Source organism: Chaetodon trifascialis, chromosome 6 (genome assembly GCF_039877785.1).
Source record: "Chaetodon trifascialis isolate fChaTrf1 chromosome 6, fChaTrf1.hap1, whole genome shotgun sequence".
Taxonomy (NCBI): Eukaryota; Metazoa; Chordata; class Actinopteri; order Chaetodontiformes; family Chaetodontidae; genus Chaetodon; species Chaetodon trifascialis.
Window position 1 is genome coordinate 18,241,442 of NC_092061.1, and position 25,037 is coordinate 18,266,478.

Sequence of the window (25,037 nt, forward strand, 5' to 3'; positions counted from 1 at the left end):
TCTCCATCTATATCTGTGGACTCGCGTTCAGCTTTCTAGTTAAATTTCCTTCCCTCCCTCTTCTTCCTTTGGTAAATCCTTCAACAAAGGCCTTTTTTCATTTCACTTGTAATTATCGTATAACCACAGTCGGAGCTATATATACGGAGCACTGAAATGATCTCAGCACAGTCTGTACATGAATCTGAGCACCAGTTTGTGATGCCTTGGAGCCATCAATTCTTGTGATCCCTTTGGATTTGTTAGGGAGTTACACTCGTGCCTTCATTTCATAGGAACATGTTAGCATCTCATATGAACTGCATTATCCATTACAAACTCCAGCATGGAAATGAAACGTCGTTTCATTGATTTTATTTTTGCTCTTTGCAAAAATACTCTAGCTTAACAAGAAACGCCCAACCTTGTCAGGTCTTAACACTTGTAAGAATCTGGACAGAAACCAAACATTCATGCTCTGATGGGCGTCAGCCTCCCTGAGATTGGGTGAGGTGGATTTTTTTACGCTTCACTGGCCGAGGCTGGGCTTGGGAGGTGGAGGTAGAGAAGAAGAAAGAGGAGGACTGGCTGTGCAGACGGGCACAGCTCTCATCTATCTATCTATTTTTCTATTGCATTCCTGCTCGATGATCTCACTAACTCACTCTCTCTCTTCTTCAACCAGTGACTCACAGGTCTGTCATTGTACACCATGCAAACACACACACACACGCACGCACGCACGCACGCACGCACGCACGCACGCACACACACACACACACACACACACCAGTTCAAAGAGGAGTTGAGACAAGTGAAAGGCAGAAATGCACAAGATCCCAGGCTTAGCGATATTATCTGCATAGGGGAAAAAATGCACTTTAATGCAGGTGTCACTGCATGCAGAATGCAACAGCAAGACCATGTGATCAGATAATGATCCAATAAAAATAATGCAGAGACCTATCCTGTTAAAGGATAGGTTCCACCTGGTCTGAAAACAACAGTTTGGTGCCCGTATCAACAATGAAACAGGTTTTGCTTGCCATGCAAAGAGATTATTAGAAATGTCCATGGCGTGGATCCATAACCACAAAATTACCTTTTGCATGGTTAGACTACTGCCGCCACTTTCAGTTTTTGCTGGGCTTGTTTGAACTTGCAGGAAGATGAGCTTTTTGTTTTGTTGTTTTTTTTAAATCCTGTATATGGTCACACTGTACACAGAGAGAACACAATACCATCTGGCCAAACCAATCACCTTCTGACCACCATGCGTTCTGCGTGCATTTACATCTTGCATTAATATGCAGTTTTCATTATCCAGATATCCAGATACAGATCCAACATTAATGCCTAATATAACTGAGGTCTTGGATGTCACTTTCCTGAGCTGTATTTCGTTTTGGATTAAGCATCCTTCTCAATCATGGAGAGCAACAAGCCTCCATTGCACAGCAGTGATATATTACCAGATCTTTCTGTTGGCTCCACTCTGATTAAATCCATTACTCTTTTGTATTACATTTATATTCAATATTGCTGTTATGTATTTCCTTTAAAAAAAAAAGGTATCAATACAAGTGTGGAGGGCTGTGTCAGAGGCAACAAGATCGACCAATGCAGATTGCTCATCTCTAAGAGAGATTAATAGGTTTATATTGTATACTTTATACAATACTTAAAGGGATAATGTGTTTTCAGGAGGATGGTACTTGTATTTTTTTCCTGCTCTCAGAAAGATACACTTATGCATAAGACAACAGCTTGATTAGTGGAGTTTTTCTGTTTCCTGCTACATGAGGATTATTAAACACTATTTACCACACCGCATGCTTACTTCTCTCGTGGTGAGGAACATGAATATTTTCAGCTATTAGGAAGTGAATCAGTCTTTTTAGATCAGTGTTTGTTCATTCACAGAGAACTGCATTGTGGCTGCTTGCACGTCATATATTAACTGCATGAGCAACATAACAGACATATGAACTGACAGAAATTAGCTTTCCTGCTGCGCATTTGATGAAAATATATCTCATATCTGTCTGGTATTTATATGGTATTTATTTCTAGCTAGCTCAGCTTAGTTTAGCACAAAGACAGTTAGCCTGGCCACTGTTACTGTGACAATGATATTATAGCACACCCAGAGGCGCTGGCGTTTCATAGTAACCGATTTTGAATGGAGTCCACTTTTAATTTTTTAGAGCACACACAGCATCAAATGTTGCACCTCTTAAAATCAGAGCAGAGATCACCTCACTAATGATAAATGTTAAGATTTAATTAGGTAGTAAGCACTGACTCAACGCTAAATTTGCTCTTTAAAGACATGTTAAAAATTACAACCAAAGTAAAATATGAATAAGGGTTGACTAAGATAAAAGATGACATAAAAGAAACAGAAAACATCCAAAATGAAAACATCTTTTTATTGTCATACACTTTGTAAAGGATGAGTGCAAATAAAAGAGCTTGTGATCAAAATCTACTCATCACTAAGCCATGGACCATAAGGCATCATTAAATACAAGCTTTTTGGAGCTATCATCTACAATACAAGGACGGAATCAAGGAAAAAAAACAACATAGCATCAATGCTTATGCAATTAGAAGGAAAATGGATGAAAAGAAATTTAAATGAACAGAAAACAGAAACAACAACCCAAAAGAAAGAAAGAAAGAAAGAAAACACAACACAATTTGTACATTCAAAAGAAAGAAGTCAAAAAAATTCACAAGGAATATTGATATTACGGCAAGTGACGATAAAACATAGTCTACAATCTGTTATGTACACTTGGCACTAATGTTAGATCTTTGATTGTTGTCCAGTCAGGTTGTTGTCACCTCTAGCATGTGCACAGGTCACTTTTTTTTTTTTTTTTTTAAATGCTAGTCTACTCATTTATATAATCTATAAATATTCTGAAACAATCATTCTCTCAAACAAAGCTGTTGAAAAGTTTTGCAAAGCCTGACATAAAACTTCATTAGGTATTGAGATCAAACTGCTCAATGGACAACAGTTCATCAGAAAAATGCTCACATACTTTTTATATATAGTGTAGAAGGATTATTTTTTTTCATAACAAGAATCAATCTTTGATAGTCCATCTCATGCACTTGAACGTTGTAAACAGTACAAATATAAATGATCCACTTACAATATTTGAATCCCAGCAATTCCAAAATAGACAGACAGACTCCAAAAAACAGCAGCAGATTGTTTGTATGCATTTTCCAACACACAGATGTGTATATAATGAGGTGGAAAATGGCTATTTAACATGACTAGATTGTCTCTATCTATTCGACTTGGCTAGAGAGAATCAAAAGCAGTATACAGCTCGAGTGACACCACAGCCTCCAATTCATGATGATATGACTCAGATTTGCTATATCTCTAAAACATACATTTAAAATATATTATGATATACAGTATGAAGTAGAAAAATGGCCTGGGGTGGTCTTCAGCATCCTGATATGTCTTTTCTGATATGTTAAAGGGAAAGTTCAGCCAGATTTAAGTTACTTACTTGTTACTTTAACTTTAGAATCCAAGAACTCGATACTTCACACTTCTTTCATGATTTAAAAAAACAAGAAGGCAAGTTTGTGATTCATTTGTCCTCCACAGTCACCCTTTCAGCAGTGTTGTAGTCAAGACAAGTCAAAGTGTGTTTTAAATGAATTAAGAAATTATGAAAACCAAAGGCAGCTATGTCCATGTTAAAATTCTTTTAAAATATTAATTACTAGAATAATTAATTGTAAAAAAAAAAAAAAAAAAAAGTCATGTGACAGGAAAGTTCTGCAGCATTTTTTCAGGTGTGTTCAGACTAAACAAAAAGCAGTAGCTGTAGCTAGCTAACAACATGCACAATAGAACGTAACATTGCTCAGTTCAGTACAGCTGCTATGGTTTGACTCAGGGTGGTATCGCCATTGACTGTATAAAAGGAGTGGATGTAGTCTCTGCGTCTGACAAGTGAGGCCAACATGAAAGAACCCTAAACCTGCATTTTTTCTAATGACCTGGAGGGGGCGACTCTCCTGGTTGCAAAGAGAAGTCAGATCGTATAGAAGTCTATGAAAAAATGGCCTGACAGGTCAGTTTTCTTATTTTCATGAGGATTTTATGGTGTCAATTGCAACTTTCAAGTCTTCTTCAATGCAACATGAAGTTTATTTTGCGAATGATTGTCTCATTTAGATTAAAATAGACGAAAAAGCAAGGTATGCATTCAGGCTTCATGAGTGGCCAATCAATCAGGATAGAGGCGTCACTTCTGGCTCCAAAAAAAAAAAAAAAACCAAACAAGATGATAACGGCTATAATTCTAAACTTGAGGCTTTCAAACAGCAGACATAAACCAAAGGGTGAAATCATGCCGGCTACAGCCACCTTCTAATACAGTCTATGGGTATGAACGTAGCTTATGGTGGCCAATGTAACAACCTTACATTAAGTATTACATTTCTGAGCCAGTTTACTGACTTTCTCTTCTCCATTTATGCTATTCTCAGTTGCTTGGCAATTTAGCTAAATGCTAAACATAATTGCAGTAGTAGTGCTTCGTTATTACATCATCTCTGTGGTCATTGTTTGGCAAAAGTTGTTAAAGTCTCACTTTAATTAGCTCCACCTTGAGTGAATCCAGCATCCATCCATCATCTGAACACACCTTCATACAGCTGATTTCCAAAGTGTTGATCGTTACTAAAATGTCTAAGCTAGTAACAAACACTACATTTAAAACTTACTTACACTCATTAAGTGTTGTTTATGAAGTTAATATTGAGGAAATATACCAATTCTCAAAAAAATGCTCAGCATAAACATAAAAGGGAACAAGCTGAAGGATTTTTTTTCCAGCTGAGGACAGCAGGATGAATTTGAAGAGTTCCCAGTCAAAATGACTACAACACTGCTTCTGAGCAGCTCTGAACAAATTTGAACAAACTCAAAGTTTTAGAATTGCCTTTTTAAAGGCCATGTGCTCTCCCCATACGTGTCTAACAGTCACACCATTACAGAGCTTGGTTTCTCTCCTCAGACCCTGGCTCATTGGCAACCAGTCTGTCATCCATTTAGGTTTCCTTTACTATTTTATAAAACAGTATCATACACTACTCAGAAAGCAAATGTGTCATTTCAATACTCTGCCAGTGATTAGGGTCTACAAAGTTAAAATAACTTAAAATTACTGCGCTGACTATACAGTAGCGAGCTTTAGGTTTTTATCTGTATCTATGATATTCTGTATCTATCATGAGCTAGTAAAGTAAAATATACATTTATTTCTAGGAAATGGGGGATAGGGGGCTCAGTGGTAGCATTTCTGAAGGGTAATTAGTTCTGCAACAGTTGGCGAGATACATTTCAAGTGTCAGCGATTTCACAGAACAGCGTCAAGTGAGGGAGTCCTGGTCTGACCAGCTTTTATCCCCAAAATTGTTGTTCAAACGTCTCGCTTATGTTCACAGGCAATATTGAAAGCACAGGCTGATCAGAGAACAGTCTCCCATCAAAGGACCATGCCAACACATCCCCACACAAACAGGGACGCTGGCTTCTTCACATTCATATGGTACGGTGTAAATTAGAGGACATTTCTAAGTTAAATAAAGCTTTTCAGACAAACGTGTAACCTGTACAGACATCCACACATGAGACACCATGAGGGAACACCGACAAAATGACCTACACAGTTGACAGACATAAGAAATGGCGAGACAATGTTGTGAAAATATACAATGTTTGATGTATAACAGTTACATTCATTCAAAAAAAAAAAACATGGAACAAAATCTACATTTGTACTCAAACGTGTTTTTTTTTTTTTTTTTTTTTTAAAGTCCAGGATGACGTGATCAGTTGAAAGTTACAAGCAAGATACATCCAGGAAATAAATCAAATACTATGAAGGGATCAAGTCAATAGTAAAAGACAAAAAAATGTAAAGGAAAAAAGATCCTGTATGGTTTAAATCAAACCAAAGAAAATATGAGTCCCGACTGCGTTGAGAAGCTGGACAGTCAACTTATCTGTACACAGACATGCCAACATTCCATGAAAATACACACAGCATGGGCAGTTTTCATCACTGGGCTGGCTTTTGGATTCAGTGCATTCTTTAAGGAGGTGGGTTATTCATGTAGAGTTATGGCGGCTGTTTTTTCATTTTTTATTTTATTTTTTATATATAGTTGTTGATTGTTTGCGATTTTGTGTCCCTAACTCATTTGACATACTCAGCTGACTTCCAGAAGTGCCCTGGGTGGGAAAGGCGACGGTTCCGTTTTGGCAACTTTTCCAGTAAATCTACCAGCTTGGAGAAGCTGGGCCGCTCTTCCTGCTTGTACGCCCAGCACAGAAGCAGAATGTCCTGGAAAAGATGGAAAAACACTTTGATTTTGCATTTAAATATCTCCAGGTCTGTTGGAAAAAACACATAGTTCCTGAATAAGTAAGCACTGTGCAAATAATTGTCCCTGTATTTAGTTATTTTTTTTGATGTGCCTAAAGGACATTAGCAAAGCCAAATCATCAGGAATATGAATCCTGAGCTGGGTTTTACTTGAACTGAGGGAGTGACTTGTAAGCCATGCTAATGAATGACAACATGTGACCTGCAAAACTTGGCTAAAAAGTTCCTAATTGTCCCTCAAAAAGTTGTTTTAGTTGAAATTTCCCTTCAGTCTTCCTAAAAACTTTTACCGTGTATCATCTTTAGATCCACTTTTGGAGCACTTCTGTGAATCCAGCCTCAGATTGCTTATTGTCTTTATCATGCAAAGTTAATTTGTCAACATTTATAAAACGTGTTGAAGCAAAAATGAGTCTAGGATTCAGCGAGTGCTTGAGCATGAATGGAGTGACTCGTGAATTGTGACAAATTAAAAAGAAGAGCTTACTGATATCTCTTTCCCCATGCCAGTTTGGGTGAGGTTGGGTTTCATCCCGCTGCCAATCTGCCATATGATCACCTCTGCTGGCTGACTCTTGTAAGGCCACTCACGTGCATGTAACTCGTACCAGATGGTGCTGTGAAGACAGAGGACCGGAGCGGGTCAGTGCTTTGGACTGTGCGGTCTGGAGAATAACACCACTGTCAAAACACACCTATGGAGGCCAGTGCTAATACTGCCACTGTCACAAGAACTCAATCTGTCTCAATGATTTTAATCAGATGTTAGATGACTGTACAAAAACTTGCATTTCATGGGTGAATTTTGTCATCGACTTCAACTTTTGAAAGACAGTTTCCTCCAGAAGTTAAAGAAACAACGCATTTTTAATTACTGCCGATGCAAACTTAGCACACACCTTGATGAATATGTAAAACAGCCATGGGTGTCACCTCTAGGTAACACAAGGGCTAACAGAGCAGCTGGACAGTGTGCGCTCTTCTTCCCTTAAGAATGATAAAGGGACAAAACCTCCATATGGGGGACCATCTGAAAATGCAATTGTGTAAGGAGTCAACAGAGCAGGGTCCACCCCCTCCAATATGAATCAGTAATGGCAGCAGAGGAAGAACAGGAGCTGTGGGGACTTTTAGTAAAAATGTAAAATTAGATTTTGAATGAGGAGGCAGGGACACCTTGCTCTGAGTGACGCTCAGAAAAGCAATGTGTATGAAATAGCTATGGCAGTCTGTGTTGGCATTGTGCATTTCTGCAAACCACAGACATGTTAAATGACTAAGTGATGCATAGTTGAGATTACTGGTACATGTGCATGAGCTGAGCTCTCATCAGGAGCAGCAGGGGATGGCGGTGGAGTGTCACTCCAGGCAAGACGAACCAGGGGACGGCTGTTCACTGAGACCTCAGGACATTTTCCAGCCACGTGTGGCAGCAAAACCGGGTATTTTAAGCCAAAATATGATCTTTGAATGTAAAGTTTGAAGGTAAAGAAATGTAAAATTCCAACATATCTGTAAAAATTCAACTTATTAAATATGGGAGTGGTGTCAAACTTCTCATCTAACTCAAGGAAGTAACTGCGTGCATTTTGTTAGAATCACTCTGAGTGTTTCTGGCATTCAGTAATGGAACACACAGAGCTGAAGGTGTTTATTTCCACCTGAATATTTTTTTGTAAATTCATGCCAGCTAGTTTTATTTTGAGGCAGTTATAGCCTACAGCCAGTGGTTTGTATGGTTTAATGAAGTATTGTTAACTGGAAATTATGTGACAATGCATCTCAGGTGATGTTCTGGAGTAACACAGAAGTAACGTAATGAGTAGTGTAAGGAATTACTTTCCACAGGGAGTAAATAAGTATATATGTGCATTACTTTTTTAAAGCCAAGCTTCCAAACCCTCTCTCCCACCCACATGGGGGAACCAATCATGAACCGGTGTGCTCTTTATCTACTCTAATCAGCTTCCATGGTACCTCGCCATCTTCCAGCTGCCAATGCTTATTTGTGCAACATTTTCTCCCCCCATCATAACCAAGGGTCCATTCATGAACGACATGTCTTCGCTTTTCCTGAGAACACGTTATCTTCCCCACAATCAGGTATATGGAACCAAATGGAGTCTATGTCAAAATCAGATATTTTTTAGCAATTAAGTTTTAAAATTGTTAATCCTGCTCTCATTAAATGGTGACATAAGTTGGATATCTAAAGTCTGACACTAACCGAAGCAAAATAACACATATTATAACATATTCTTTGTACAGTAAGCAGTGAACATCTGTATCTATAATGAGATCTGAAAACCAGTTAATGAAAGTTGCCTCTTTGTCATGTGATGTGGAGCTGGAGGTTGTAGGACACCCCTCTGTAAAAATAAGTAAGAATTTTGTTTTCACCATTACAACAAATTTATTGAATTCACACACAAATTTTGGGTCTGTAGACCTGCTGTGTCAACAGTGAGCTATGATTGCACAACATGACGCTCCAGTATCGTCTGGACAAACAAACAGGAGTGCATCAGGTCAGAGGACACTTACCCAAAAGCAAAGACATCTGACTGTTTGGAAAAGGGGAGCTTGTCCTCCTCTGTGTCTGGAGACAGCTGCTGGATAATTTCAGGGGCCAGGTGACACAGCCAGCCGTTGGGGATCCTCAGTTTGTCTTCTCTCCGGCTGCAGAACAAGGAAACGTGAAGATGGAGACTTGTCAGCGTTCTTTTGCCAAGCAAAAGATGTTATATTGCTGCATTATACAGAACAGCACATTGTCACTGCAGATAGCCATAATAAGATAACCATTACAAGTGTCTCTTTATTTGAGCGCACACTTACTACAAAAACGACCACATAGGTCAACTTTCTGAGCAGGTTATTAGGGCTCAAATGTGATCACGGTGACCTCTAGTGGCCAAATTATGATGGCAGCAAAGGAAGAAGTCAGGTGACAGTATAAAAAGCAAGAAAGTCCACATTTAGAGGAAGGTGGGGTGCACGATATCAACTTTGAGGCATGTCAGAATAGTGATGCTATGATATGTAAAAAGAAGAAAAGGATGCAAACAAAAACTTGCCATTAACTAATTCTATGTGAGGAAAAAACAAAATACAGCTTTGGCCTGAGTGCCGTACTTCTACGCATCGAAAAACCTCAAAAGAGGAGGGTGGACCCAGTCATGGCCGTTTGTCTGTCTGTGTTTCAGTCAAATCCTCTGACTGATTACAAATACCCATGCATGCTGCTGTCCTTTAAAGGAATATTATGCGTTTTTATTGCAATCTGATTCTCATTTCCATACTTTCATTCCTGTCAGTTATCACAGGTTTAATTGCATCCTGTGTGACCGTTTGGCTACTTATGTTGAATATTGCTGCACCTCCAAATGTCAGCAAATATTTTCCTGCTAAGAACTGCAACAAGTCATATTGATTGTAATCATTGCACTAGTTGAAGCAGATCAATCAGCGATGAGGCACCACTTAAATGTGGTCAACTTATTTAAGAATCAACAAAGCTGAATAAATACTTTGCTCAATGCCAGCGACGACATCAACTTTTTGGGAAATAAGCTTGTTCACTTTCCAGCGTGGTTCACCACTTTGTGAACACATGATTGTATAAAGGAGATTACTACAGTTTTACACGCATCCCAACTACAATCTACTACAATCTTTCTTCTACAATTAGAAATGTAAATGTTGGTTTACTGGAAGTCATGTCCTTGAACTATGTCTTGGCAAACAGCAGCCCATATTGACTACTTGTAGACTTATTGTCATAGTGATGTTAGTTAATTAAATCCAATTTGGATTTAAGTAACAAAATCCAACATTTTAATTAGAGAGCTTTAGCGGTGCTAGTCAGATTTCTGGTAAGATTTTTTAAAAGGGTACAAATCATATACTTAAGTAATGCTTAACTATTGCATGACTCTATGAGTTAATGCATGAATTACTGCAGGATGTACCATGAATTCCTGTTGCTCAGCATTAACAAATGATGAGGTCACTATGGCTATGTGTGATTAGTTCATACTTAATAGATCATCAGTTCAGGGATGTTAATTAATAGTTACTTCATACATTAATTGATATGTAACTAACTTAGCTGGATTCCTCTTGGATAAGAGCTTATTTCAAGATCATGCATTTGCTCAACATGGGTGGAACAGGATTTTTTTGTGTGGGTCTGAAATCATCTAGCAGGTACCCATTGAAAAATTAGATGAGAATGATGAGACATGTTATGAGGTAACATTGAATTAACTCTTAACTGATGCTCTATTAAGTATGAACGAATCACTTCAAGTCATAATGACCTCATCATTTGGTAATGGTGAGCAACAGGAATTCATGATACAGCCTGCATTATGTCATCCATTAAATCATCATGAATCATGCATGAGTTAGCAGTTAGTATATGATTTGTACCCTTATTAGATTTTTGAACTGTAGCCTACTTAAGCCTCCTTCATAACAATATAATTTGTAAAACTGTGTAAACATTTAAGTCTGATTCAGCTCTGTAATCTGCTAATTATATATGGGAAAACACGACTATTAATATAATCCTGCGCTGCAGATGTACATGTATCGAGGCAGCTCACTGTGCTATTCTCACTGGTCTGTCTCAAAAACTCTTTCGCTGCTTTCAGACGGTCGCTGAAAGTCCCGGTTTCATGAGGTCAATCTTCAGCAGATACGATATGTGATTACTGGTTTGCTCAGCCATAACATGGCCAATGACAGAAAATGTACTCTATATGTTAGTGGAGTAAGAACCAATTTAGAGCGTTTTGACCGTTGCCAGTAATTCAACGCTTTCTTTGTATGACACTGCTATTTGTACTGTCCAACCACTATTGGATTTCTCTGCTCATCCTTGACCTGTTCACCCTCTCGTTTTTTGGCTCTCTTTTCCTTTAAGACTGTTTGTGTTCTTCAGCGGAGAAGGAGGGATTTCTTCGATAAAGAAGAACTGAAGACAAACAGTTTTCACTTTATTGGCACCAATTTAAGGTGAAAAGCACACGTTAGACAAGGTGCACTTGCAGCACCTTGTCAGACTTAAGATTATACACAAAATGATGAGCTTTGAGTTAGATTTCAATGCCTCTATCTCATTAGACATACTCCATGTTGTTTCCTGTCAAAACAGGATGTTGCAAATTACCCCCTCATGTTGGTCTGTTTGTTTTGTAAGAAACAGGGAAAATTGGAGCCAGTAACAAAAGCAAATGTGCATCATGAGCAGCAAAGCTGACACGAGATTAAAACTTTGGTTAAAATAGCTGAGGAGAAGCAGGTTTTAAAGGGTTTGTATGACTTAAACCACTGCATGTTTAGAGACTGCTCCCCTTTTTCTTTCTTTTCCTGCTTATGGTCATTAAACGGTCTTAAATGAAACGTAATACTTAATGTCACAGAATAAAATTACTGACTCACTGTCTTTTCCTTCTGCTCTATGTTTTGCTGTCCCTGCCCCATTTGTGTATACTGTTATATATTTTGTTATTGTCCATCTGCAAGACAAATTCCTGTAATGCACATGCTGAAAAAAAGCACTCCTGTCTTGTATGTGTATTGAACATAATTACCTGCCAGCCTGCAAAACCCCAGATATGGTGAAGAGCCCAAAGTCGGTAATGACGACTTTGCCGTTGTCATAAAACACATTCTTGGACTTCATGTCTTTGTGTAAGATCCCCTTCGCGTGGAGATAGCCCATCCCCTGAGGACAGAGAGAGATAGAGATGTGGCTTTTTCTGTAATATGATGTGTGCTGCAGAAGTGTTCTCAGGAATCAGTGTTGAGTTGTTTTACCTTGACCATCTCTTGTGCGATCTGTCTGGTCTTGTTCACATCCAGCACAACCTTGGCATCCCGCACCACAGAATAAAGTGTCCTGCCTTTACATAAGCTGAGAGAGGGAAAAAGACAAGGACACGAGTTCAATTCACAGTGTTGACTTATGCTTCATTTAACTTGAAAAGATTGGACAAACATCACAGGTCGACCCTGTGATCACATTCAATCTTTATTTGTTGTTGCTAAATGCTTTTCTGTTTGCCACTGCCTCTGATGAATTCAATTTGGGACAATTCATTCATACTTCGCTTTGCACTGTAACTGCACTATAATTTCTTTAAATTCGATTTAATCTTATTTTTATATATTCTTTGACCCTTCTATCCTCTATAAGGCATTTTTTTTGTCTGATGCACCTTTGATTCCATTCTTGTTGAAAGCTGCTGTACAGATGAACTTCAGTGAGGTATTCGATCACGACCGTTTTTCTTGCTAATGCTGCATTCAAGGCATGTCAGCAGAATGGGAGGAATTGCCCTTATTATGCATTATTAGTATGGAGAACAAGCTAAATTTGCTTTCTTTTTAAATTAGCAATTTCTTAACATTTTAAACCAGATAAAAACAAGCTGTGTAGGCTGTGTGTCTTATCTTAATTAGGTATAAATCAATTGCATTAATGTTGGCAAACTTCTCCAAGAGATATTGTGCCTGTCAGAAACACCTCATATCTCCTATTCATACCTACAACGAGGCAGCTGGTGCAGTCTTTACAGTCTGCACGATATGATGTGAACATGGAATAACAATGCAATAATGCCACTGTCATGACACATTCACTGTCTACTGGTGGGAGCCTGAACTGCAGACTGGAACCAGTTTTTCTGGATTCATGGTAAACGTCCATAGTTGGAATACGGATGCAGTATTTAACCAGCCATTATGTGTTTTTGCCAAAACCCAGGCTTACCCTGCAATTCATGTGTGTGACACTGTGTCAGTGAGTTAGGGCAGTTTGAGATGTAGTTAGAGGATAAAATGTCATCAATCTGAACTGAAACATGTGCCCACTCTCTGCCAGGGTGAAGCTGCGGTGCGTGGAGGTGGTGTCATATTTCTGGAGGGGTGCCATCGCAACTAACAGACAGCTCTACAACCACCCCCTGCCTCACACCTAAAGCCCTCTTCCCCGACTGTGCTACGCAGGTGACCAACAAAGGACCTAAAGCCAACAGCTCATGCATATTCATTCCCAACAAGTAGCTGACAGCAGCTGCATTTTTAGTAGCTCTCTTCCCTTGGGCTCTTTTCAACATAGAAATGTGGTTTTATGGCTTTTGTGTCACCAGCCAAAACCTTTATGTCAACGTGGCATCTTATGACAATGATAACACCAGACAAACAGCATGTGTTTAAAATATACTAAGTACACAGCAGTAGCTTTTCATGGCACTCAGCTGATGAAAAGCTAACAAGGACACCTCAACATAGTCAAAGCCACCTTTGTGCTTTGAAGAGGACTAATTATGCCATATCCAAGGTTAAACTCAGCGACTGCAAAACAGACGACCCTGTGGTCTGCGATCCACTGTCACCTGTAACAAATGAACAATTGAAGTAAAATCAATATTTATGTTTCCACTAATGCAGCTTGAAAACCCTCATCATTAATAAACCAATAAACCAAACTAAGGTTTAATGTTAGAGGTTTGTCATGTTGCACTTTGGGCTGCATGAGCATGATAAAGCTCGGTCCATTTCCTCGATGGAACCAGTGCGAGGACGATACACTGTTTCAGTTCTCCAGTCGATCCGGTTTGCATTCACAAAGGCCAAATTTCAACCATCCAGACTGTTAACAAAACCATGTGGTTGGAAATGTATTGGTCAGAACAAGACAACAGACCCCTTGCAGTTTCTACATGGAGGGCTGGGTTTGGTCCAGCCAGACTGCACAAGGCCAGTGTGAATGCGCCTGAAGACTGCACCTTTCAGTTCCATGTTTTTAGCACAGTATTGGTGGATAACAAAGCCACCTGTTGCACTGACATTTGCTTTTGTTTTCAGCAATCAGCAGCGAGGATTTCTGAGAAGCCGCCAGCTCATCTCTCAGCTCCCCTTCACTCACGACAACTTCAGCTGGCATCAACGGCAATCGCACACGTCAATCAGCTGATCAATTAGTCATTTGTTGTTTAAATGGTATTTACAACCACTGTGAATGTGAAAGAGCAAAATTATTACATTTAGCTTTGTTTTGAATCCACTCTGAATCCAGCATGGAAATCCTTCTCTTTCTTCTCTTTTCTGCCTTTCTGTCTTAATAGAGGACGGAGGAAAAAGAATTTTTTTTTTTTTTTTTTTTTTTCAAAAACAGAAGAGAAGAAACAAAAGGGGGTAAATTATTTTTTTGTGAGACACCCTTCTTTGTTCACAGACTGTGTTGATGACAGTGGGAGAGAGGCAGATATCTGAACAATTTCCTTTTGAACGTTATTAGCTGTGCTAATTAATTAAGAGAGTATTGTTAATTATGGTCTTTAACAAGAACAGCCGTGTCCTTCTTATTACAAATGAGAAAATACTTGCTACACAGAAATGTAAACGCTAATCTGTGAAATAAGTTTTTCACTATGTGAGCAAATTCATTCAAGCTCACTCCAACTGTATGCTGTAGTCAACTGTACTGTAGTCAGATGCAGCAGGGGGTGTGGGTGTGGGTGGTTCATCCATTCAACAGCAGCAGCAGCCTGTTCTAATCATAACCTCTGCACGCTTCATTGTCAGCCACTCTAAACTCATTGTCCTAGAGGCGGGCCGATCCGTGGTTGATCTGAAATGAGTCCCAGGTGACGAGGACCGTTTCTGGAGGCCGCACAGCTACCGACCACCCCGAGTTCAGAAGCAGAGCAAACAGTGTCAGCATGACCAGCAAAGTTTTTTGATTATTCTTAATATGTTTCATTCACTTTCTCTTTTGGAACACCAAATGGTGTTCACAAATCACAAACATGCAGCGATAGCCTTCACCACCAAAGTCTGGTTGAAAACTTCATTCTGATTGGCTGCCAGGTGTCCATGACACCTACTAAGCATTTCCAGTGAAACGGTCCACTGTTACGAATTAATGCTTCATAGTATCAGCCTGTATCTAAAATGAGTACCCATAGCAACAGGGATGCAGTCAAAGCTTCTGTTTACAATTTACTGCAACACATTAACAAGCTAACAGCTAACGACAACAATGAGTGACGTCTTCATGCTGCAGTCGGTTAATGTGTCATCCTCTGAACACCACAGGATAGTCACTGTAACACAGCTTTCTGTACAACACAACCTGTTACATCGTTATCCTTACCTGGTAATGATGGCCAGATGTGGTGGGCTCATGCAGGCCCCCATAAACAGCACCACATTCTCGTGGCGAGTGTTGCGGTAGGCCATCACCTCACGTTTGAAGGCCTTGAGCTGGTCCTCATTGTCGCGCTCAATGTCAATCAAGCGGATGGCCACCTCTCCATGCCAGCGTCCGTGGAACACTTTGCCGAAGCGCCCCTTACCGATCATCTCCCCGATTTCCAGCTGCTCGAATGGGATGTCCCACTCCTGCAGGAAAATGCTGGTCTGGCTGGCCTTGCGTGGGAAGTTGCGAGCCGACAGGAGCGACAGGTTCATCTCCTCGAACTCGTCACCGGAGTCCTCGTCGTTGGCCTCCTCGTTCTGTGAAAAGGCAAAACGCAACTGTAAAAGCATGCAATGTGATCAAAATGCCCTTATACAACACAAAGAGGTGGTGTTAGAATTTTCTACCAAGATGTCAAATGCTTATATTCTGTTAAATGCCATTGAGCAGCTGGAAGATTACAATTTGCTAAAACCTCCTCCAAACTACACAGGAGTTTTGGAGGGAAGATACATACAAAGTTGTTTATCTGCTGGATGTAATGCTTTGTTGTGTCATATTATTGTTCTTTCTTTCTTTCTTTCTTTCATTCTTCTTTCTACTTTGCTAGATATGCAGTGACATCAGTACTCAGTAATCATAAATATGCTCTGACGTATATGTAAAAAGTACTATTACTCCTCATACACATATCTCGCCTCTGCATAAAATAGCATCTAATTGTTCTCAAGCTGTGTGCATTTGGAATACTGACTGCTGTTTAGGCCATTACCAATAAAAAAATAGGGAGTTATGAAAAGGGAAAACAGCCGCGGGAAAAACTGCCTGATTTAGTCTGATTTGATTTGAAATATAATGTACCGCACAAGTCAAAATGACCTATTCAGAGATGCCTGCTGGAATATCATTCAAGGCAATCTGCATCACATTTTCTCAAAATAAATCATTGTTACAGGAACAGCAATGACAATCAGTGAAGCTGCGTTTGTTTTTTCCTTCTCGCTGCTTTTGACGCATAACTCACCTGGAGGCTCCTCACACAGCTGAGCCAAATGATGCTAAATGAGAGAACAACGCAAACGACTGCGACGAGCAGTGGCGAGGGCTGTACTTTGTCTTCACTCAAATTCATGAGTAATTTCACACTGATATTATTGACCAAAATGTGGAGAATGGGATGGACTGAATGAGAAGCTAACAGGCACATACATTCAAGAGAGTAGAGATCAAAAGGACTCACATCTGATGTCGGTTCAACTTCGATTTGAAGTAATGGATTGCCCTCATTCCTAAAAGCAAGAACAATAGATGTAGAAATAAATCCATGAGAAACGACATGAATAAAGTAGATTCTTCACACATTGAACTGATGAGCCTATGTTTTTTTGACAATTTCTGAAAACTTGTAGTCAATATCTTTGATTTACTCAATTTATTTATTGTCAAATAAAATCAAGTAATCAATCAATCATTAAGTTTAGACAGCTGTAAACAATTGTTATTGATTGATTGTCTTTGAGTGTGTTGTTACACGTGCATCAAGGATCAATTCTGCAAAACCAGAGATCTTTTTTTTTTTCATGCCTCCTTTGTCCTACATTACCCACAATGCAGCCACAGAGATTCGGGTCTGCTATGCTAATACTGCTAACTTAGCCTCAAGTTGCTAGCATAACGCAGATATGAAGAAAAGGCTACAGAGGCCTGGAAGCTCACTTCTTTCACACACCCCAACATTTTTTTTCATTTTCAAAAGAGATATCACTTCAGGGATTTTATCTGATTCTGCAGCTTCCTCTGGAGCCACAGAGGACTTTATAAAACTTTTTTCACATATGCGTTGGTACTCCCAAAGACCTGTGAACAGACTGTGACTGTGATGTGTAAAATCTCCTTGTATTTAACTGAACTGATTGCACATGTGTGTTATATTTGAGAGAACTGAAACTTGAAGCCTGAAACTGTTAGCCTGAGTTTTTTAGTCACTTTTACACTCTTAAATTAGATAAAGATAAAGCTGCATGGATGGATTTTGAAGCTGTCTGCTGTCCCTATTTTGTAAACAGGCATCCTTTTCAGTGTTCTTTTACCAAGACGCCAAAGACGAGAGACATTCTGTTAACACACAATCCTTTTGTTCTAAATGAGGTCCTTCATTAAGGCTATTTTAATGACTGAGATGAGACATTTTCACTGTGACTTGCAGACTAATTTAAAGCCTAGATTTGCTTTATTTTGAATCATTAACATTTCTTTTCTACAGCTGCAGAGCCAGTGATTGACTTTACAGAAGATAATAGTTACATTTCCCCTCCAACTAGTCAATCCTCCAGCCTTTGTGTGTTGATTCTTTTTAAAGCTTGTCAATTTTACCGTTTTTGTGGAGAGGGCATTTTCTTTGGCACTATTCTGCTCAATCGGGATGTGCTTTTTACTCCTAAAAATGCCCACTGCCAAAAATGACTGTACCAGAGGCTTTTACACTGTAGATCACCTGCACATCAATAGTATTTGACAGATAAATGAATAAAATGTGAACAGGATTGAATGTAACAAAGGGCACTCCTGATTACTGGCAGCATTTTCTAACCTTAATTTATAATTTCACTGTCATTTATGAAGTTTCAAGTGCGTCTGCGCCCTGAGCCCTTATTAATATCTGACCCTGGCATGTACAGTGTCACCCACACTGCTGGTGCCAAGGACACGACACAAATGAAGCCACTTCTCCTCCTCGACCCATCCTCCTCCGTCCACATAACTGGCTGTGTAACATCCGCGTGCAACCTCTCACAACCTCTCTCTGGTATATTAACACTGATTCACAAAGCAATCCTGGACTCGTGGGCAAAGACCAGACGTGAGGCAGAGTAGAAATAATATGTGACTCCTGTGGCGCCAAGAGCCTCCACCGGTGGTTCGATCTCTGCTCTAATGAGGGGTACCTGCCGGGTGTTGGGGTCTGAGACAGGCCCTCATTAACCCTGGGATGAGGCCATTAAGGCCAAAGAAATCTGCCAGCTGCCAGCTGCAAGAGCATACAAAGATGTAGGAAAGCAGGGACAATAGCATTAATTAAATCAGAGGACTATGGGTTTCATTACCGTACTAATATATTCACATTCGTCAAAAGGAGAGAACGAGTGACTGAGAGAGTGAGAAAAGGAGGAATGATGAGATGGTGAAACTGTCCATCTAAGGATACAGTAACCAGGGTTCACAAGGTTAGAGATGATATTGTGTACACTTTTTATATAGATGTTCATTATCTCATTTCTATATGTTTGGCTGCATGTGGCTGCCTTCATTTAGATTATAGCGAGGTGTAATTTCTGCAGTGCTTTTATTGACAGATTCCAGTTTTTTATTTTATTTCAAGGAGGTTATCTTGGAGAATGAGCTCTTGTAAAAGCACTTCTTAAATCAAGAGATTTTATTTTTCTCAAGAACATCTTTGTATTTGCAGCAGCAGCTCTAATGAAAAGTTTACTGTATTTTTCATGACTCTTCTTAAAGTACTACAAGTTAAATATTAAAATAATTTCACTGAAAGGATTTAGGAACAGACCAGCATCATCACATACAAAGAAAGTGAGAAAACACATAGAAGGAATTTCCTTCTTATCTCTTCCTTTGCTTTGTTCTATTTCACTATTTGAATATCTGTTTCTACAGTTTCTGTGTGTGTACATGGAGGGGCTCCTGTATTGTATGATGAAAATAGAGCTGAACCTTGAACCTTGAAGAGAATTTATTGAAGTACCCAGCTTTCTCTGCCTGGAGTACACCTTTAGAAAAAATCAGTCATCCAGAAAATTCAATGACCAGAAAGAAACCTGAAATGCTTCCTAAGGTAATTGAACCAAAAGCATTCTCTTACCATTCAACACTACTTTCATTTCCCCTTCACTCCTCACCTTTTCTTCATCAGGAAACGAGTAGCCATTGATGAGTTTGGATTCAACACCGTGGCTGTCACAGTCAGCTGATTCATCCAATATTTGTGAGACACTTTGAAACGTAAATATTTTGTTCTTTGCCTCTTTAATCAAATTATTTGGTGCATTATGGTTCTACTCAAACTAAGGGACACTGCATTACATTCATAAACGCGCACACACACACGCTCATACATATATAAATACATATATATGACATTATTTTTGGTCCTGTAATTTCATTTGATTCTTATTGTTTCCAGACATTGTTCTCCATTTTTTATCTCAAAGTTCGCAGCTGCTGCGGGAATGTGGCATGAAGACATCAAATAAAGCTTCTTCCTTTTTTTTGAATGTACAGTCTCATGCCCTATACCTTAATCTAAAAACCCATAACATTTGCCGTTCTCTCTCTAGGACCTTTTCAAGACCGTCTTGACATTTCAAAAATAGAATCAACAGTGGCATCATTTCCCATCGATTAAACCATTACAATCTATGGGTACAGCCCATATTTCATCACAATTGACCATCCGCCTATAGATGGAGGTTCTCTTGCCCTGTTTCTCATGATAGATTGAGATCCTAATTTAATTAACATCTGGGTCAAAAGGCATCTCATCACTCCTCCTCCTCTTCCGGTTGTTTTCCCGTGACCACTGGCTTCCTCAAAGAGCCAGTGAAAATCCAGTTGGCATCCCAAGTGTAGCGTGAACTAAAGGCCATGCTAACATTAGTCTCTGAGTATTCGTCATGTCGTCCTTCGCATTGAAATTGTCACCCAAATATCTGTGCTCCAATAAGTTTGACTTGGCCTCTGACCAGCAGCCACAGAGAAGGAGGAGAGGGAGGAGGAGATGAATGAGCATGAAAGATGACTGAGAGGAGACATGGGCCTGATGAAGATCAGAAGTACTGTCTTGATTTCTTTAAAGGTAGACATGTGGTTTGGTTGAAAGGCTTGTGCAATAGACTCTACTCACCCTGGTTCAGACAGGACAGGGTGCAGGATGACCTGCGGTGCTCTGCTTGGAGGAGCTTCTGGAGCAACATCTGGAGATGTTAGTCACAAAACATCAAACCAACAAATCAGAACAAATTTGCACCCATTATTAAACCCTTTTTAACATTGTTAACATTTGCTTTCCACGAAAGATGTCAACTATAGGTAAGACAGATGTGCTATATACCACATAGACACCACATTGTGCAGACAGAACTAGGTGAGGTGAAGAAAGGCTGGGTAGCTCGTTCAGTGACACACATAGCCACTTCCATCGAAAAACCTCTGTTCACAGCTATCATTGGTCTCTATCATATCATGAAAGAACAAACCTAAATACAATGACTGCATGAAATGAGACAAGGTCAACCTTCCCACTGTGGCTCACGTCCCAGCGTTAATTAAACAAATGAGTTATTGTGGGAGATATGATCAAAGTGCGATACAGAATCAGATTCAGATTCAGAAAAGCCTTTATTGCCAAGTACGGTTTTACACATACGAGGAATTTGCTTTGGTGAAGTTGGTGCATGGCACATCTAGTAAAAAATAAGATATTAAGGTAGTAAAAATATAACAATATAAATATATATACATAAGTTTTTTTTTTTTCCGGAAACACAGTCTGTACAAAACAAAACAACACGCACCAACACACTGAGGCAGCCGTCCACGGCGCCATCTTGATCTTTTCAATCCATGATTGGTCTTGTCAATACAGCCTGATCATGTATGATACTTGCATCTAGTGTTGCAGTGGTGTTATCAGTGGGTGAAATCTAAGGCTGAACTACAAGTCAAAATCTATGATGAAGGTATTAACAGCAGGTTAATCCCTTGCACCCGGCATGAGACACCTCCCACTTTGTTTTGAAACTCTGCTTCACGTAGGAGGCCAGGCAGGCAAGAGGAGTCGGGCCAGATGAATCAAACTCTGTGTAGATTCATGACAGTGTGTACGGACAAAGACATAAATATGATATGCTGTGACTCATTCTTTTATCAGATTTACAAAGCTGCACGTACATCTGATTCTATTTTGTAAATCTCAATCATTGTGGAGTGGGCCAACAAAAGCAAAAGCCTTATTTCAACTCCAACAGTTAGCCATAAACGGGTGTAGATCTCCCTGAAACACACGTTAGCATATTGATACTTGCTGCTTGTTCCACCACTCATTAGACATGTAAATGAGAGGAAGAGCAAAGAAGAAGAAGTGGAATTTAACCAATTGTATTGTATTAGTGAGGATCTTCAACAGCATCAGAACAGCTGTCATTACGTGCAATGGTTAGGCACAGCTTTTACAGCACCCATACTAATAACTCATTGCAAGTGTCATCATCGGCTTGACATCTCAATCATCGTTATTCCATGTCAGAGGGATGATTAATTACTAATCTATAGATCACATATTAAAACAGGCTTCACAATGTGCTTTGCAATTCCGGAAAAATCAAGTAATTTGACTCCAATATACAATTACTAAAATTCATCAGAAATTTAAAATTAAGTACATTTAAGCCTCTGAGTGGTATTTTACAGAACGCTGTGTAGGCTGCTAAATCATAACACAGTGGATAACTCATCATTGCACCCACAACTATCTCTCGAAAACCACGTCTGGTCTGAAGTCTGCCTGAGGTGCACATAGCTTCACCACACATTCTCCTTTATCAAGAGTGGTTAAAGTGTGGGAAAAGCTGTACACGTGGCCTCAGGGGAGTGATCTTTGTTAGGTCAGTGAAGACACTGTCTGCCATACTGTTTGGAAAAAACAACCAACAATTTCAAATTCACCGTATGATAATATAGGGTGAATATGTGACTGAATTGTTGCATTTTGGAAGCACATCGTGCTGACAGTGCATGGTTTGTTTGAATGCAGCAAAGAAAATGTTAGCTGCATGCTGGGAACCCCTCACATTCTCCTCACCATATTCAATTGCCATACTTCTTTCTCAACACTATTTGTATGGAAATATCAGTGTAGAAAATGAGCTCATGGTTGGAACGGTGGCACCGGCTCTGTGGTATGAAAACACACAATATATGTGTTGATGTACGCCAATGTGATATGCTGCACTGTTACACTATGTGTATTTAAAGCATGTAGAAAAAGCTAATTTAATTTGATCACCGTAAAAGGACACGAAGCATATACGGCATGTCATATTATCGGAGAAAGAAACAGCAGGTTGGATTCTCTTTGCTACTCTTGATGGGTAAGGTCAGCTGTAGCGTTGCATCTACCTCTGAAAGACATCAGAGGATTCGCTGCCACGCTTGCCGCCTGTGCTGGCACATGCTGACAATTTGTGACACAAAGTGGGAGCCACAAAAAAAACATTCCCTTTGTGGCACGGTGCATTAGTAGCTGGCACCGTCGCCTCACAGCAAGACGGACGTGCTTTTGTTTTCTGTGTGGAGCTGCATGGATGTTTGCATGGATTTACGCCAAAGACCAGCAAGCCAGGAGGATTGGAGGCTCTGAATTGGCCAATGGTGTGAATGTGAGCCAGTCGATCTGTCTGTGGACCCTGTGACTCCTCTGAAGAGCATTCTCACCTTCTAGGAACACTGGGGTGCCCTCGACCCCTTGAGAGACTTAAAATGAGTACTTGTGTGAAGACAATAAAAGAATAGACTTTAAATCATCCTGTAATTGGCCCTGGGAGGCTTATGCAATTTATGGAGGCTTATGCTTTTTTTGTTTTTTTTGTTTTTTTGTTTTCTTTTCTAAATAAGTGCCAGCGTTTACTGTAAATTTAATATGACATGAATGTGGAATTAGTTCCACTTACAGCACAATGGTTTCAGATTGATTGGACTAACAGTAAGTGGTGGTTTTTGACCATGCTGTTATGCAGCTCACGAAGGTAGCTGATGTAATTAAGCTGAAAAACAGACAACAGTGTGTGTGGCTACAACAATCAGAACCTGGGTACCGTGCTGCGTGCTGTATATTCATGCATTTCCTAAAACCTGTCTGCTCAGTCTCAATTACACCTTGTTCTTTTCCTCACACCACTCCAGGCTGTCTCGGCTGTAATAACCTGCCAAATGAGCAAAGACTGTGTGGTACCAGTGTGGGCAAAAGCAAAGGGTCTGGGCAAATCATTAGGAGGCGCAAATGAGACAAGCAATAAGTGGGTGTAGGGGCAGAGAGTCTTAAAGCAGGCCAAGGTGTGGATATGAAAATCACAGCCAACATCAAAAGAGCCCTCCTCTTCCTTACTTTTGATGGGCTGGTTGCAGTGCATTATGGGTAATGATTAATTACGAGGCACTTACCTGGGAAGATAAACTGTTGTTTGTATTTGAAATAACTGGAGGCTGCGGGAGGAGACAAAAGGAGAGCTGGAGTTTGATCTGAAGTCACGTGGACTTGCCAGTCTTACATAGCTGTTAGCTCAGCATCTGTTCCCTTTGTTGATGTCATGCACTCACATACTTATTATGAGACACAGCTTTGCTTCAGAGCACAAATTTAAAGTTCAAGCATTTCTCAAATATCAAATTATGTTAATCAACTGCTTTCACTTTATTTATTTTACTTTATTCTTTACATTATCACTTCAACTTTATTCTTTTTACTCAATTTTCACTCCCTTTATTTACAGGCTTTTTTTCAGAATAAATTGGACTTCTCATTAATGCCATTTGTGTGCAAGCTGTATGTGACTACATGTTCTATGACAAAAATTTCATAATATATGATATGAAATTGAAAATTTACATTTTTAGCTGTGCTAGCACCATGGCACTGGGGATGGCAATAAGTCCACCTCTTTGGTCCAAACTGAAATATTTCCACAACATCGGATGTATTGCTCCTCCTGACTTTTATCTAGCTTGGTCTATGATAATCATATTTCCATCAGACTCAACTGTAAGAGGATGAACATGGTCAACATTATACCTCCTTAACATCAGCGTGTTAGCATTGCCATGGTGTGAGTCAAGGCTGAGGGTTCATCGCCTCTTCTGTGATAACCCTGCCAAATATTCCAATTAGAGTGTTTTCAAGTCTTGCACATTTTCTTACCTGTCAAATTAAACTGTTTCTGTTGTCGCGCCGACTGCGGTGACGGGTGTAGCGGCGAAGGGGGCGTGGCACTGCTGGGCAGGGGAGGAGCCGGGGAGGACGGGGTGGAGGAGGTGGTGGATGACGGATTACTGCTGGAGTCCGGTTGGTACGGGACTGGGATGTGATCCTGAGAAGAGACAGAAAAGAGGCAAGTCATCAGAAGCTTTACTTAAACGTCAATTCTGGTGATTTTGCAAGTTTTAGTCTGTTATCACAAAATGCTTGCACTCTACACTTTATTGTTGGCCTCTTTCTGAATCACACCAGAAGTTTCTTGATTGATTTTCTGCCTTCCAGGCAGCACTTGGTTTTCATTAATTTCAGTTCCATATGAAAATCAAATTGCAGAGACTTGAAACTTGCCCGAAAGAGGTAATCC

At 39.8% G+C, this 25,037-nt stretch overlaps 1 protein-coding gene across 3 annotated transcripts in view; it reads right to left on the reverse strand.

Annotated features, from left to right (window-relative positions):
• ksr2 (kinase suppressor of ras 2) overlaps positions 1-25,037 on the reverse strand; it is a 123,126-nt gene that overhangs the window by 9,450 nt on the left and 88,639 nt on the right. For 2 of the 3 annotated variants that reach the window (XM_070963669.1, XM_070963667.1), the window contains 10 exons: positions 24,617-24,785; positions 23,863-23,904; positions 20,549-20,618; positions 16,868-16,916; positions 15,583-15,944; positions 12,240-12,336; positions 12,014-12,147; positions 8,958-9,092; positions 6,901-7,030; positions 1,672-6,371 (listed from right to left, as the gene is read on the reverse strand). In XM_070963669.1, coding sequence (XP_070819770.1) covers positions 6,225-6,371; positions 6,901-7,030; positions 8,958-9,092; positions 12,014-12,147; positions 12,240-12,336; positions 15,583-15,944; positions 16,868-16,916; positions 20,549-20,618; positions 23,863-23,904; positions 24,617-24,785 — 1,335 coding nt within the window. In that variant the 3' untranslated portion in view covers positions 1,672-6,224. Of the gene's footprint in view, positions 1-1,671; positions 6,372-6,900; positions 7,031-8,957; positions 9,093-12,013; positions 12,148-12,239; positions 12,337-15,582; positions 15,945-16,867; positions 16,917-20,548; positions 20,619-23,862; positions 23,905-24,616; positions 24,786-25,037 lie in introns of those variants that run through there. The other variant, XM_070963668.1, reaches the window with a different exon arrangement.